This window comes from Poromitra crassiceps (genome assembly GCF_964638095.1).
Source record: "Poromitra crassiceps genome assembly, chromosome: 17".
Lineage (NCBI taxonomy): Eukaryota > Metazoa > Chordata > Actinopteri > Beryciformes > Melamphaidae > Poromitra > Poromitra crassiceps.
The window spans coordinates 3,702,621-3,716,200 of NC_139635.1; the positions used below are offsets into that span (position 1 = coordinate 3,702,621).

The following is a 13,580-nucleotide window of genomic DNA, read 5'->3' on the forward strand; positions in this document are numbered from 1 at the left end:
ATTGTGACATTATCAGTGATGTCATAAATCCTTACCTACTGGCAGAGATTGGGACTAATATAAAAACTGGAGCACCGCTTCTTCTTCTTCTCTGATCTGAAGCAACCCGGAACAACGACTTCCGGGTTGCTCGAGGTGCTCCAGATAAATGCTTTTCGGTTTTTGAGAGACAGAAAAGTGGATTTTATGCAACAATTTGGATGCAACAACTAGGTGTCATTAAAAGAAGAGGATGTTTTTGCACTCAAATGCCCTGTTATATTTGTACTATGTTGTAAACGGAGTTCACAGCACAAGAATTTCACACGTGATACTTGTACCATGGAGTGACAATAAAAATCTTGAATCTTGAATGTTTTACATCGGATAGCGTCTTCACTTCACGTGAAGACTCAGGTAGGAGCCGGCATGTAGACCTAGACGTGAAAATGTCACAGTGTAAAATGGGAATATGCGTGACGTTCGCCGGGCGCTAATGCGCTCGTATGAGCCAGAAGCGCCCGGCTAGCGGGGTAAGGGCCAGCTGTGCTGGTAGCATGCTGCTGCAAACGCCAAGTTTGACGCTTAGGACGCCAAGAGCCGAAATAGTTTTTCAACAGGTTCAAATGACATTACTTGTTCGTTTGACAAGTGCGAGTTTAAGTTTACGTTTATTTTTCTTTGATACTTTGAGTTGCCGCGCGCTATTGTCTGCCTGTTCATATCGTAGTTAAATATAGTTAGATAAAGGAACGCTTTAATCACCACCTTCCACTCAACTATACGACGACCATCACTGGACAGCCAAACCGTGAGTAACTACAGTGCACCACAAGCCTTGTTGAGACTACGTGATCTTGGTGATAGAAATATGGCTAATAATGGACTTTAGAAGGAAGCCATAACAACCACTTATTAATGACACATAGCCTGACTCTTGTGTTGAGGGTTGCAGTCTTTGATTGACAGGTGCTATAGCATGTTTGATTGACAGGTGCTATAGCTATAGCATGTTTGATTGACGGGTGCTATAGCATGTTTGATTGACAGGTGCTATAGCATGTTTGATTGACGGGTGCTATAGCATGTTTGATTGACGGGTGCTATAGCATGTTTGATTGACTGGTGCTATAGCATGTTTGATTGACAGGTGCTATAGCATGTTTGGGACATGGATCTTGTGGATAGAGCAAGTGGAATGACGGCAATCGGTTCAGATTTGAGGATTTGAGAGCGGTTGATAATGACGGACAGGTCTTCAGATGTGCTTCACTGCATAGGATATGCTGTGTGTGACGTGCTGTCTATTCCTCTGTGTGTTGTGTGTGTGTGTCTCTCTGTCTCACACACACTAGCTGATCCTGTCACCATATGCATACGCACAACGGTCCTGACCGACGGGGCAGGGGGACGAGCAAATTAAGTAGGCTACAACATTGCCCAACGCACACACATGATAATTTCAGCCAAAAAAAATCTCTCTGAATTTATATTTTCCATCTCGGGAGACTACCAGTCTCCTGGTCAATCTGGGAGGGTTGGCAGCCCTATTTGGTCCACTTGCTTTATGGCTGGTGTGAAAGGGAACCAAACCAGCTGGAAAACAAAACAATGTATAACTTTTTGCGTCTGGTCCCAAACGACGAACGGGAATAGGCAGGTGTGAAAACGACTTTAGTTTTATGGCATGCAGCAGATGATCGAACACTCATCCATAAGAGACTTGAGACTTGACTTCGACTTGCACAAGAATCAAACATTCTACAAGAAACACAAACAGATGTTTGTTCGGTGTGCCATGGCCGTCTGTCCTTGCTTCTTGGTGTGGAGGGCTACATGCCGAATGCTTACCCCTTGGACATGTCACAGTACATTCCCCTCTTCCACTCCACAAGACAAGGCAACATGTACGCCTAGACCAGGGGATGAGGGGGGTCATGTTCCCTCCCACTGAACACTTCATTCTGCACTGAGTGTTCGCTCTCTCAACGGCATGAGCCTCTTCCAGAAGTGCTTCCGCTCTGTGATAACTCACTTTCTGTACGAAATCGCTCGGTATGGGATTCCTCATTCCGCCAGCGTGGGTCCCCGTCTTTGTCTCGGGGCTTTCGCCCGGGGCCTCGGTTCTTGTCCTCCTCCAGCTGCCTCTGCAGCCTCTCCTCCACCTCCCGTTCCTTGGCCGCTGTATCAACTGGCTTAGCCCCACCAAAGATGGACGAAGCCCTGCTGCCAGAGTTGGGTGGGGGTGCTGGGGCACTGCCGCCCTGCTCCCCCTCCTTGGGCATGCTGCGAGGCTTCAGGTTCAACTTGGGCCTCTGGATAGGTGCCTCACCTCTTTCCTCGCGCCTCCCATCCCGTCTCTCATACGGGTCGTCACGCTCTTCATAGCGATCTCGGTCTCCATAACGGTCATTGCTACTTGGATTGTCATCATAGTCACGGTGGAAGCCACTGCCAAAGGCACGACGACCGCCAGCGCTGTGAGAGTCATAACCTCCCTGCCGGGACCCATCTCTGTAACGGTCTGACTCGTAGCGCTCTCCAGATCTCTCTCCAAACACATCATCTCTCTTGGGAGGTCCATCATCAGCGTCTGCACTGGGCCGTGCCCTCCAGTCACTGTCTGTCTTGTCGGGACCCATGTCCACCATGCGCCCACCCCTGTCTCGACTGCCCATAGGTCCATTGTCTCTCCCCTTGTCATTCGTCTGGTCTGCAATATCCACACGGATCCTTCGGTTTCCCAGGTTTTCCTCATTGAGACTAAGAGCCCTCAAGAGGGAATCCACGTCGTCAAACTCAGCATAGCCAAAGCCCTTCAGCCTCTCTGGGTTACTCGGCTCCCGGGGCAGACGCACTGCACTGATGGCCAAGCCGTGGAAGAAGTCTTTAATGGAGTCCTCAGCGACATCATAGGGGAGGTTGCCCAGGAAGGCTGTGTAAGGTGGGCTGGGTGGCAGTCGGGACCGGTCGATATTGGGCTCACGGGCGGAGCGTGGCGCCGTGGGCAGGATGGAGCGGTCAATGGGTGGTGCCCGGTATGTATCCTCCTCCGTATGAAAGGAAGTGGAGACATTTACGTCCAGGTCGTCAGTCTCATCTGCTCCGCTGGTGTACTTGGGCGGGTACCTAGGAGCCGGGGCGCTGCCTCCACTGTCCTCAGCCAGAAAGTTTGTCAAAGTAAAGGTCTTCCCTTTCATATTCTTCTTCTTAGCTGACGCCACCATATTATTCAGAGAGTACCAACATCTACTGGTTCTATTTATACCACCAACAGGGAAGGATTTATGACATCACTGATGACGTCACAATGGGTAAGTAGAGGATTTATGACATCCCTGATGATGTCACTATTCATAAAGGTGGGATTTATGACATGACTGATGATGTCACAATGGAAGAGGAAATGCCTTCTTAACCCATTTAATCCTGAATCTTTTCCCAGACATAAAAATATCCAAAACATGTATCATTAGTAAGTAACCCTTTGAAATAATCAATCATCATTTTTTGAAATTTTCATGGAAAAGTAGGTGAAAAGGTGAGTTTTATGGTCAGTCACAATTGTGACCGGTGGGATAACACAGTGGATCTAATGTGCATACTGAATTAAGATATTTCTCCCATTCAGTCATGAAAATGCTTATCTCTGCTCACCTATTAACACATTGGGCCTCTGTGCTAGAGGGTGGAGCCTATGTGCTAGTGGGCAGGGCCTTGATACTGGGGGCCCCTCCTCTTCTTCCTCCACCACCTCACCAGTGGGGGACTGGAAGCTGCTGTCATCATGCAGCTGTGAGGGGAAGTCCGAGGTGACCTCTGGGGGACTCTGTGGTGCCGACACGGGCCCCTGCTCCATTTCTGTGGCGGCGGCAGCAACACCTCTGTAGCTGCTGGTGACTTCTGGTTGGTGGGTGGGAGTTCCTCTGCCGCTGGATTTCCTCTCTCTGCAGGGCATCAGCTACTTCCTCTAGTGTGCTTCTTGTAGCACATTCACTCACTGATGGGACCAATGTTTTGGGACTGCTGGTTCTGTTCTCACTCTAGCTTTGTTCATGTGCTTGGCTGTTCTCATCCTCCACATCCTCCACGACTCACCAGGAAGAACTGGAGAGCCCTACACCTGGATCATGGAGACCAGCTGCTTCATCCTCCTCCTTCTCTGGGACTCCTCGCCCTCGCTACCTCCCTGCCTCTGTCCACCTCCTCCTGTGCTCCATACTTCCCGGCCCAGTTGATGGACAGGTTTTCGCCCAGAAGGTGGAGGTTGGAGTTGCTGCTGGTGAGGACGATGCTGTCCCTGTACAGGTTGTCTCTCCACTGGACCGTTGCCTCCTTCACAGTCATCATGATGTCCATGATGGAAAAGCACCACCTCCTCGAAAATGTTCTCCATCGGGAGGAAATGGGATAAGTCCTCAAGACAGCTCAGACAGCTGGACTTCCGTTAACAGCCCAGCCAATCGGAGGCTTGCCGCAACTTTTCTTACGGCAAAACACAGAAATGCTGATTTAGGATTCCAACCATCCGTCGCTGAAGTGATGACCTAAGATGTTGGGTCTGACCACGTCAGATTATTCTCGATGTGATGTCACATAGGCGTCCACTCGCTATCCCGACAGCCCGCAATGCCAACGTTAGGTTTAGGCGTGGGGGGTGGGAGAGGTTAGGTTTAGGGTTAGGGTCTGGGGGAGGTTAGGTTTAGGCGTGGGGGGTGGGAGAGGTTAGGGTTAGGGTCTGCGGGAGGTTAGGTTTAGGCATGGGGGTGGGAGATGTTGGGTTTAGGCGTGGGGGCTGGGAGAGGTTAGCTCCAGCCGGTCCCCCGACACGCTGCACACCACCTCGCTCAGCTGGTTCTGCTTGTAGGCTATCAGCATTGCGGACTGATCGGCACTGCAGTCTGTCGGCACATAGACGCGGCACCATCACATAATCTGCATTTGGCCAGTTATCCATCATCCATAGGAATGAGCAAAGAAAGGACAAATAAATGATCTAGGTAGGAGGCTACTGACCATAGAGGCGAATTTCAAGGAGTTCAGACTTTCCCCAAGGCTGTCTGGCTCTGCAGCGACATTCACAAACATCAGGCAAAACTTGTCCATGACTTTAAGGATCCATTAATATAAATGTCCATGTAATGCGAGGCAGGGACTCCAGAACAATACCAGAAATGATTCCTACACTGGACAAATAGGACACACCTGTTTACATTGGATTTTAGTGCCTGAGTGTCACTGTGTGTCACATGATGATGGAAGCTATTGAAATCAAAACAAATTTCCATAGAAATCTTCACATAAAATACAAGCAGCACTAAAATCCACACATACTAGAGCTACATTACGTCAACAGCTAGAGAAAATACAATTGCCGTTATGTTACATTACGTGGAAGGAAGAGGAAGGTTATCCATGGAAGATTACTGTAACAATTAATTTCATTACACACGACAAATTTATTATTTCTTTTATGAAACTTTCAAGGATTTTACTAATTCCATGACTTCCTGGCCTGGAAATAGATGTTGAAATTCTAACACTCGAGCTCGTCTGAGAGAAGTGTGTTGCTTGGCAACAGCACGTATTCATGTGAACGCGCACGTCCGCAGCCTAAAGACCGGGCGCAGCTACGACCATGTTAAGTCAGGCTTGGTGCACTAGGTGTAAATTCAAATCACAAAGTCGGGCGTAGCTAAGACCGGCGTAAGAGTTAAGACCTACTTTTTTACGCCCAGCTGGTGCACTCGGCTCCTGGTGTATGGAATTGGCCAGCAGTATGTTACTTGGATGCTGAAGTCACGTTTTGCTGTTGCCTCCCAAGCAGCTCTGCAGGAGGTTGGGAGGCACAGATTGCGCTCCGTTTATACGAGTGGATTCCCCCATTTTCCCTGAATCTAACATGAATTAATCCAGTTGGGAGAAGGCAAAAAGACCCATCTCCCCTTTGAATAAATGCTTTCAAAGCAGACGGCTGTTCGGATTTCAAAGTAATTGGTACTTTTAATTAATTTCAAACAGTCTCGATAGGAGCCTATCTTCGTCTCATTGGCTGTGGTTGTTATTACTCGTCTGGGGAGAAAGAGGGCGAGGCCGCATGCCAACTCTGTGAGCGAGGCCTGAGTTAATGGCCAGTCACACAGTGTATTCACACAGGGTATTCTGCTCGTACCAGTGAGAATGAAACGGGAGACTGATTTCACCACTGAAATCAATGAGGGAAGATGAAAGAACCCTGCAATTAAATGAGAGCAGTACTGGGGCAGTTTCTCACCAGAAAAGCTGTGCACAAAATGCACCCAAATTTAAAGGCCAAGTACTCAAGGACTTTTAAGGCCTCATATTTACATAATCAAATCCGAGACATTTGAAATACTTCCAGAACCTGCAGACACACCCTGGAGTGACAGTTTAGTAGTCTTCATCTAGGTGCTGACATACCTTGTTGGCCAGGGCAGAAAACAAGAGACAAAGGGCCCTATCTTCCGACAAGACGCTATCCCCTAATAGCGCTTGTGCACCTGTTTGCGTGTGCCTTAAGGCAGGGAAGATAGCAGTCCGCCTTGCGACGTCCGTTATGCCGAGTTTTGCACCCCAGCGCCGGCAGCATCCCCACCTCACGGGAGCATATTGTAATGATTTATACAGAAATGTAACAGCCAGTTAAAACAGCCCTGAAATATGTTGGGGATGCAATTCACGGCCGGGATGCGGAAATGTTCACGGCACATGTCGCAGGCGCAAATTAGAGCCGTGCCAAAATCATCTGAGCCCCAAAATGCCTGCGCAAACAGGATTTGGGCGGTCTTAACTACCAGAATTATTCACAGGCTATGCTGTAATTCTCTCCATGGGTAATAGTGTACTCACTCCTGCGAGGACAGAGAGAGCTTATTGACAGATCGTCTGTGGTGCCAACGACCCTCCTGGTTATGAAGGTACCAACAAGTTTTCTCAATTAATTTCCCTCTTTGCGATGTGATAAAAGTTTCTCAGTGAGTTATAGTTGATTGCCTCACTGAATTATCTGCTAATACCCAATTTCAGCAGCATAATTTGATGTCTAGGCTGTCTGTAATGACATCTCCAAAAGGAATTCTACTTTGCACTGCGCTGCGCTGCATGGAGATTACGGCTGCGCTCCCAGCGCAGCTAGGTATTTGCGCGTAAGAGGTCCTTTTCAAAGCTCTTTGCGCGCTGCTGACGATAGGGTAATGCCATCTATCCCACATTTTAGCGCTGAAAGCCTGCAGGCATGCGCTTGTGTCCGTCCCCAATTTGCATTGCGCACGGCGTTAAACGAGCGCAAACGCTAATTTAGCTTTTGGGAAGATAGGGCCCAAGGGGCTCTGTCTTGGAAAATTGTCCAATCATCAATTGCAGAACCTAAAACATGACATAGGCTAAAATAGTCAGTGGATGTTATTAACTCATTCATGGCCAGTTTAGGACTGCCAATATTTAGCACAGGCCAAAGATTTTCATAATTGTTGGTCATCTTTCAAGACCCACAGTAAATTATCTATTAGCACCAGAGTGATTTGCAATACCTCAAAATGAAGATGTACGTCTCTGGGTTCACCAGGAAAAAAAAAGTGAGCTTTTAGCATGTTCTGTACTCTACTTATATCCATTTTTATACAACAGGTAGTTCTGGCCGAGCAATTTGATTGGACAAGAGGGATCTTACGAGTGCCTATATTTCACGATAATGCACTGGCGCTTCACTGTGTGTAGAGTAGGCTATATCACTCCGCTTCACAGCTGCTCTAATCAACACGCTTCACAGCTGCTCTAATCAACAAAACAAACACCAGTCACGTTACATTGAACGTCATTCAAAGCGTAACCGAGAGCGCAAAGATGGATTTTTTTACTAACATAACTTTTGATTTAAACTATGAATGCTCGTCAGAAGAGGACGAAGGGGAGCAACATTCTTCTACGGAAACCTCCAGGTTTGCTCATATTTCACCTGCAGGACTTGACGATTTGGAGAAAAACAAAAACGAAGCAAACACTGTGAAGCAAACAGTCTGGGCTGTGAACTGCTTTCAAACTTGGCTACGTTCAAAAACTATGACCATCAACTTCCAGTCAATTGAGAAGACAGAGCTGAATACTGTTTTGAGGGAGTTTTATGGATCCGTACGGACGAACAAAGGAGAGCTATATGGGATAAGCGGTTACCTTGGGCTTCGCGCTGGTTTAAATCGCCATATCAACGAGCCGCCTCTCAGCCGTTCATGGAATTTAATGCAGGATGCTGAATTCCTTCCAGCTAATAACGAGGTCAAAGGCGTTGTGAAACAGATCAGACGAGCCGGGAAAGATACAACAACACATCACCCGGCAATTTCAACTGAAGACCAGCTCATCTTAAAGCAATCTGCTGCTTTACGCCCAGACAATCCAAAGGGTTTACAGAACAAGGTCTGGTATGACATTCAGTTGCATTTTGGACGCAGGGGCAAAGAGGGGAATCGGGCTCTCAAACCTGATTCATTCACCCTAAAATACGACGAGAATGGAGCAAAGTTTTTCACAATGACTTTCAATGAAGAAACAAAAAATCACAAAGACCCTTTGGAGAGAGACAGAGAAAATAGGAGGGGTGCCATGTTTGAGGAGCCAGGAAACCCCCTCTGTCCAATTGTTTCTTTTGAAAAGTACTTGAGCAAACTTCCACCTGACGCAAAAGCCCTCTATCTGCAGCCCAGGAGGAATGCAGCTGTCACAGATAGCGTCTGGTACACCGCAACTCCGCTTGGAGTAAACCAGTTGGCACAGATGTTACCCAGGATGTGTAAAGAAGCGGGGACACGAGCCTCTTACACCAACCACTGCCTCAGGGCCACCGCCATACAGAAGCTGTCTGATGCAGGACTGGAAGCCAGGGAGATCATGGCAGTGAGTGGGCACAGGTAAGATGATTAACGCCTATAAATACAAATTCGAGGACGGGATGACAACGAGGACGGTGATTAGTGATACTTCGCCACACTTTTTTGTCTTGCAGGTCTGAAAGCTCGTTAAAAAGTTATTGGCGACCATCCACGGAGAGCAGGAAAAGATGGAGCAACATACTGTCAGATCAAACAAGCTCATCCTCGGTATCCGACATGCCTCCTGCAAAGCGACAGTCAACCATGCCGTCACCAGACTCTGTTCTCTTCACTGGCTGTACAATAAATGGAAACGTGCAAATCAATGTGTATGACAAAAAGTAGGCTAGACAGCCTGCAGTTAATTAGGCTGATTAGGCTACATTTTCTGCAAAGGGAAAGCTGGGGGGACTATTTTTGTTGGCGGAGGAATAAATACAAAAATCATCTATTTTCTCAGCTTTTTGTCATTTTTTTAATCAGCTTTGTTTAATAATAGAACTGTTGTATAAAAGCAATATCACACTCGAGGTCGTGCATTGTTGGGTAATATTGGCACTGCTGTGATTATCTACGGCACTCGGCCTGCGGCCTCGTGCCTGCGACCGAATCACAGCAGTGCCAATATTAGCCAACAATGCACTCCCTCTCGTGTGATATTGCTTAAATATACACCCTGTTTTCACCCAAAAGGTCTCTCCGAGATGACAAACAGGAGAAAATGCAATTTCTGTAAAATACACATTCTCAAGCAGAACTCGCTCTCAATTCTTTTATTTTGAACAGTATTGACATCAGACATGTAAATACTATTCGTTATGACACAAATGAAAAAAAAAATATATATATATATATATACACATGAAGTGCTTTTTTTTTACATTCAACAATACAGCAGTGTGAGTGAGTGTGCAGACAGACAGACACACAGACAGACAGACAGACACACCGACAGACACACACACACACACACACACACACACACACGATCCCCCTTCGTTGCGTGATTTCTAACCCCACATAGGATAAGCAATAACCACGCCCTGTGGCGCCGGGATTGGCCAGGAGCAACACTGGAGGGCACGCAGCCCAGCGATTTCATGAACCAACTGAATAGCTCTTGAGAACAGACAGCGGGCTGCTGTGACTGCCGCTTCTGCCTCCGTCCTCGTCCATGTCTCCCTGTCCTAGTATCCTCCCTGCTATTTGATCGTTCCCGTTTTCCCCTCGGCTATTCAACACGTCCTCACCGCCCCTCTGATCGATCATTTCCTCATTCCTCCGATGATCAAACGCATCTCTGGATTACAGTACTTTCTCCCGTTTTCTCCGGCTGGCACACAGGAAAGCGACCAGCTCCTGCAGCGCGCGAGGGGCGTTTCAATGGCGTTTCTCCTGTCTGCACATAGTGCACAAGGAAGCGTTTATCCGTTTTCTGCTTTTCCTCTTGCTCAATTTCAAAACAACAGCTGCGGTATGTGTTTGTTCACGTGTTGTCTTAGATGCTAGGGACCTGATACTATGTCAGAGGCTGAGGAAGTGTTTGAACTACGCCCTGCAGTAATAAAAACAAAAACACGTCAAACACGTCTTTGGCGTGGATGGCTATTTCTGATAACACGTCAAAGACGTCTTTGGCGGTGAATGAGTTAATGTATGCAAGGGAGGATGAGCGTCCCTTATTTTTTAGAAGAGATGGGGGATTTTATATAATTTTTTTTAATAAAATATCAATCAAATGTGTTTTTTCTTAATATAATTCATGGTATTCATGATATTCTTTAAATACTCAACAGTGACACTTGTAGGGCACTGATGGAAAAGAGAGCAGCATGCAGACAGAGGGCTCTATCTTCCCCCTGGCCTTAGGTGCTAAACTGGCGTAAGGCTTTGCGCCTGCCTACCCGTGACTCGGGAAGATAGCATCATGTTTTTACGCCTCAAAATGCTCTTTACGCTGAAGAGGCGTGGCGCAGTGCCAGAATAGGCCAGAATGGGTGTTTCGGCCTTAAATACCAGCCTAAAGCCCAACGGGCCTTAATTTTGCGGTTAGCGCTTTTCAAAACCAGGCCTTATTCAGTGCGCCGGGGACAGGCTAGTGAATGGAGAATAGAATATAGAATAAAATAGTTTAGAATACAATAGAATAGAAGAGATTGGGAGATTACAGCATGCAGTGGCAACTGGCAACCTTTCTCAGGCTTTGGGTGAAGTTCAAAATATGAGGTATGAACGTGAACTTGTTCATTTTAATCTGTGTGAGCTGAACTTTGAGCTAGCTCTAGTGAAGTGTAAGCTTGCACAACACTGTTTATATTATTGCATGTTTTTGTAGATTGTTGGGACTTCACTGGCCTGGAACAAACGGCTGGACTGGGGGGAATGAATCTGTGCCAAAAAAAAGAAGCTAGGCCTATGTGCTGTAGCCTATTGTATTTTTAATTTTATATTTTTTATATTTTTCATTTGCAAGTTAAAGAGCTGGGCTCCTTTATTGACGCTTTAACTAAAGCCCTGAATTTTACAATGATGATTTGAAATAAATATGCTTAAAAATCGATTTTTTTTCCCGTTTTTTTGCTTGTAATTTGGTTAATAAAATCGCTGGGCTGGGCGCAGTGTTTGTGGTGCGGAAAATGCGTTAAAAGCTTGTATTACGTTTTCGTTAGCGTTAATACACTAAGGAAGGTATGTGACCATAATTAATGTCAATGTCCGCTCTCAAGAGCAATTCAGTTGGTTCATGAAATCGCTGGGCTGCGTGCCGTGCAGTGTTTGTGATGTGGGAGATTCGAGCTGTCAAAAGAAGCCAAAATACTTGCTCCTGGCCAATCCCGGCGCTTGACTGCTGTGTAGGCGGGCACAGGGCGTGGTTTTGGCATAACCTAGGCGGGTTTCGAAATAACGCGAGATGACACCATCGGGACTTGCAGAGAGCCAGGGTTATTGTACACTTATAACAGTTCCCCTGTGTGGTATGTTCATGCCTTGCTCCTTAAGTTGGTTGCAAGCTCTAATCTCATTTTCTTTACCATAGTTGGTGGCATAGTTGCCAGGAAAGGTGGGTACTTTTTTTACTTTGCCACACATCAGATGTACTTTGCTCTCTTGTCTCCAACTTTAGTTGAGCTGCTTGTGCATCATTAAGCTCAACATATGTCTGATAGAATGCATTGCATTTTTCACAACTTAAATTAGTCATGACTCTGGTGTGGCTGAAACAATTTTTCATCAACTGTGCTGGTTTTCCTGCAAGGTTGTTCTGTTGGAGTGGCATTGTAACATTTCTCCAGCATGGTATTTTTCAAGAGAAAGAGTGGTTTGCTGGCAGCTTTGCCTACACTCTCTCTAAAGTCTTTGTGCGACAGATGATGCGGTGTGTTTGGTAGTGACTGAGTGCTTACAGCCCTACAGCTGTTGTGGTCATATTCATCCTCTACCTTATGGTGTTTGAAGTTGATCTGGCTCAGTCGTTTAGGCTCAAGGTTCTTCAGCATCCCTGCATTCCACCTGCGCTTTCCACTGACTGCTGCATTCTGCACCTACAATGCTAACATAACACTACATTTAGCATAATCTGCAATGTGTCACAACATGAACCTAAACAACATACATAAAATAATATTCAACAACTGACAGTGTCATTGAGAATATAGTTTATTATTTTTAATGTGTCACAGTAAACAGGAGATAGACGTATTCCTACCTTCCATAAGATAGCTGCTGTGTGGCTACAGGACCTCTCTAACCCTGCAATGCATGAGCAGCCGACTGTCTGGACAACTCCACTTTCGTTCAGCATCACCCAAGCAGTATGTTTACCTTTGTGGACGGTCTGACTGGGCTCTACTTCTGCTTTCAAAAAAATAAACTCGCTGTGTTTTCTATACTTTGCCTATTTTATTGCTATGGAGGTCATTGTAAGCCTCTGTACTTTTGTAGTTCCGTAGATCTTCGCCATAAACACCTTCAGAAAAGATGAAATAATTAACAATATCTATGTAGCTAAGCTCTGGCCATAGCTTCATGTTATCTACCCACTCTGTAAGCTTCGACAGATGAGGCACGGTCACAAGACATTCCAACCCGTTCTCACTCCGAGCGCGTAGCATATTGACGCTTTGTCCCGTCCCTTGTGTGTCGCTTGTTACTAACATGGTACCCTTGAGCGACACATGAAACGACTTGGGCTTTCCGACTAAACTCAATGCAAACCCATGGAAGTAATCTTTGACGCTTATGGCAACTGCTCCCCCATTAGCCTAACTGCTCCCCCATTAGTCAACTGCTCCCCCATTAGGGTCTGGAGGAGCTAACCTCTCCCAGACCCTAACCCTAACCTCTCCCACCCCCCATGCCTAAACCTAACCTCTCCCACCCCCATGCCTAAACCTAACCTCCCCCAGACCCTAAACCTAACCTCTCCCACCCCCCACGCCTAAACCTAACCTCCCCCCAGACGCTAATGGGGGAGCAGTTGACTAATGGGGGAGCAGTTAGGCTAATGGGGGAGCAGTTGCCATAAGCGTCAAAGATGACTTCTATGGGTTTGCATTGAGTTTAGTCGGAGAGCCCAAGTCATTTCATGGGTCGCTCAAGGGTACCATGTTAGTAACAAGTGGCGCATAAGGGACGGGACAAAGCATCAATATGCTACGTGCTCGGAGTGAGAACGTGTTGGACATTCACCTCGTTTTTGTAAAATATTGCCGCTGT

The 13,580-nt window shown here is 46.7% G+C and overlaps 1 protein-coding gene across 1 annotated transcript; it reads right to left on the bottom strand.

Annotated features, from left to right (window-relative positions):
* Nucleotides 1–1,964: 1,964 nt before the first annotated feature.
* Nucleotides 1,965–3,206, bottom strand: LOC310791893 (eukaryotic translation initiation factor 4B-like; the record flags this gene model as incomplete). Its single annotated transcript, XM_083653571.1, has 1 exon — nt 1,965–3,206. One exon carries the CDS (start codon nt 3,204–3,206, stop codon nt 1,965–1,967), a length of 1,242 nt encoding a protein of 413 aa, XP_083509697.1.
* Between the last annotated feature and the right edge of the window lie 10,374 nt (nt 3,207–13,580).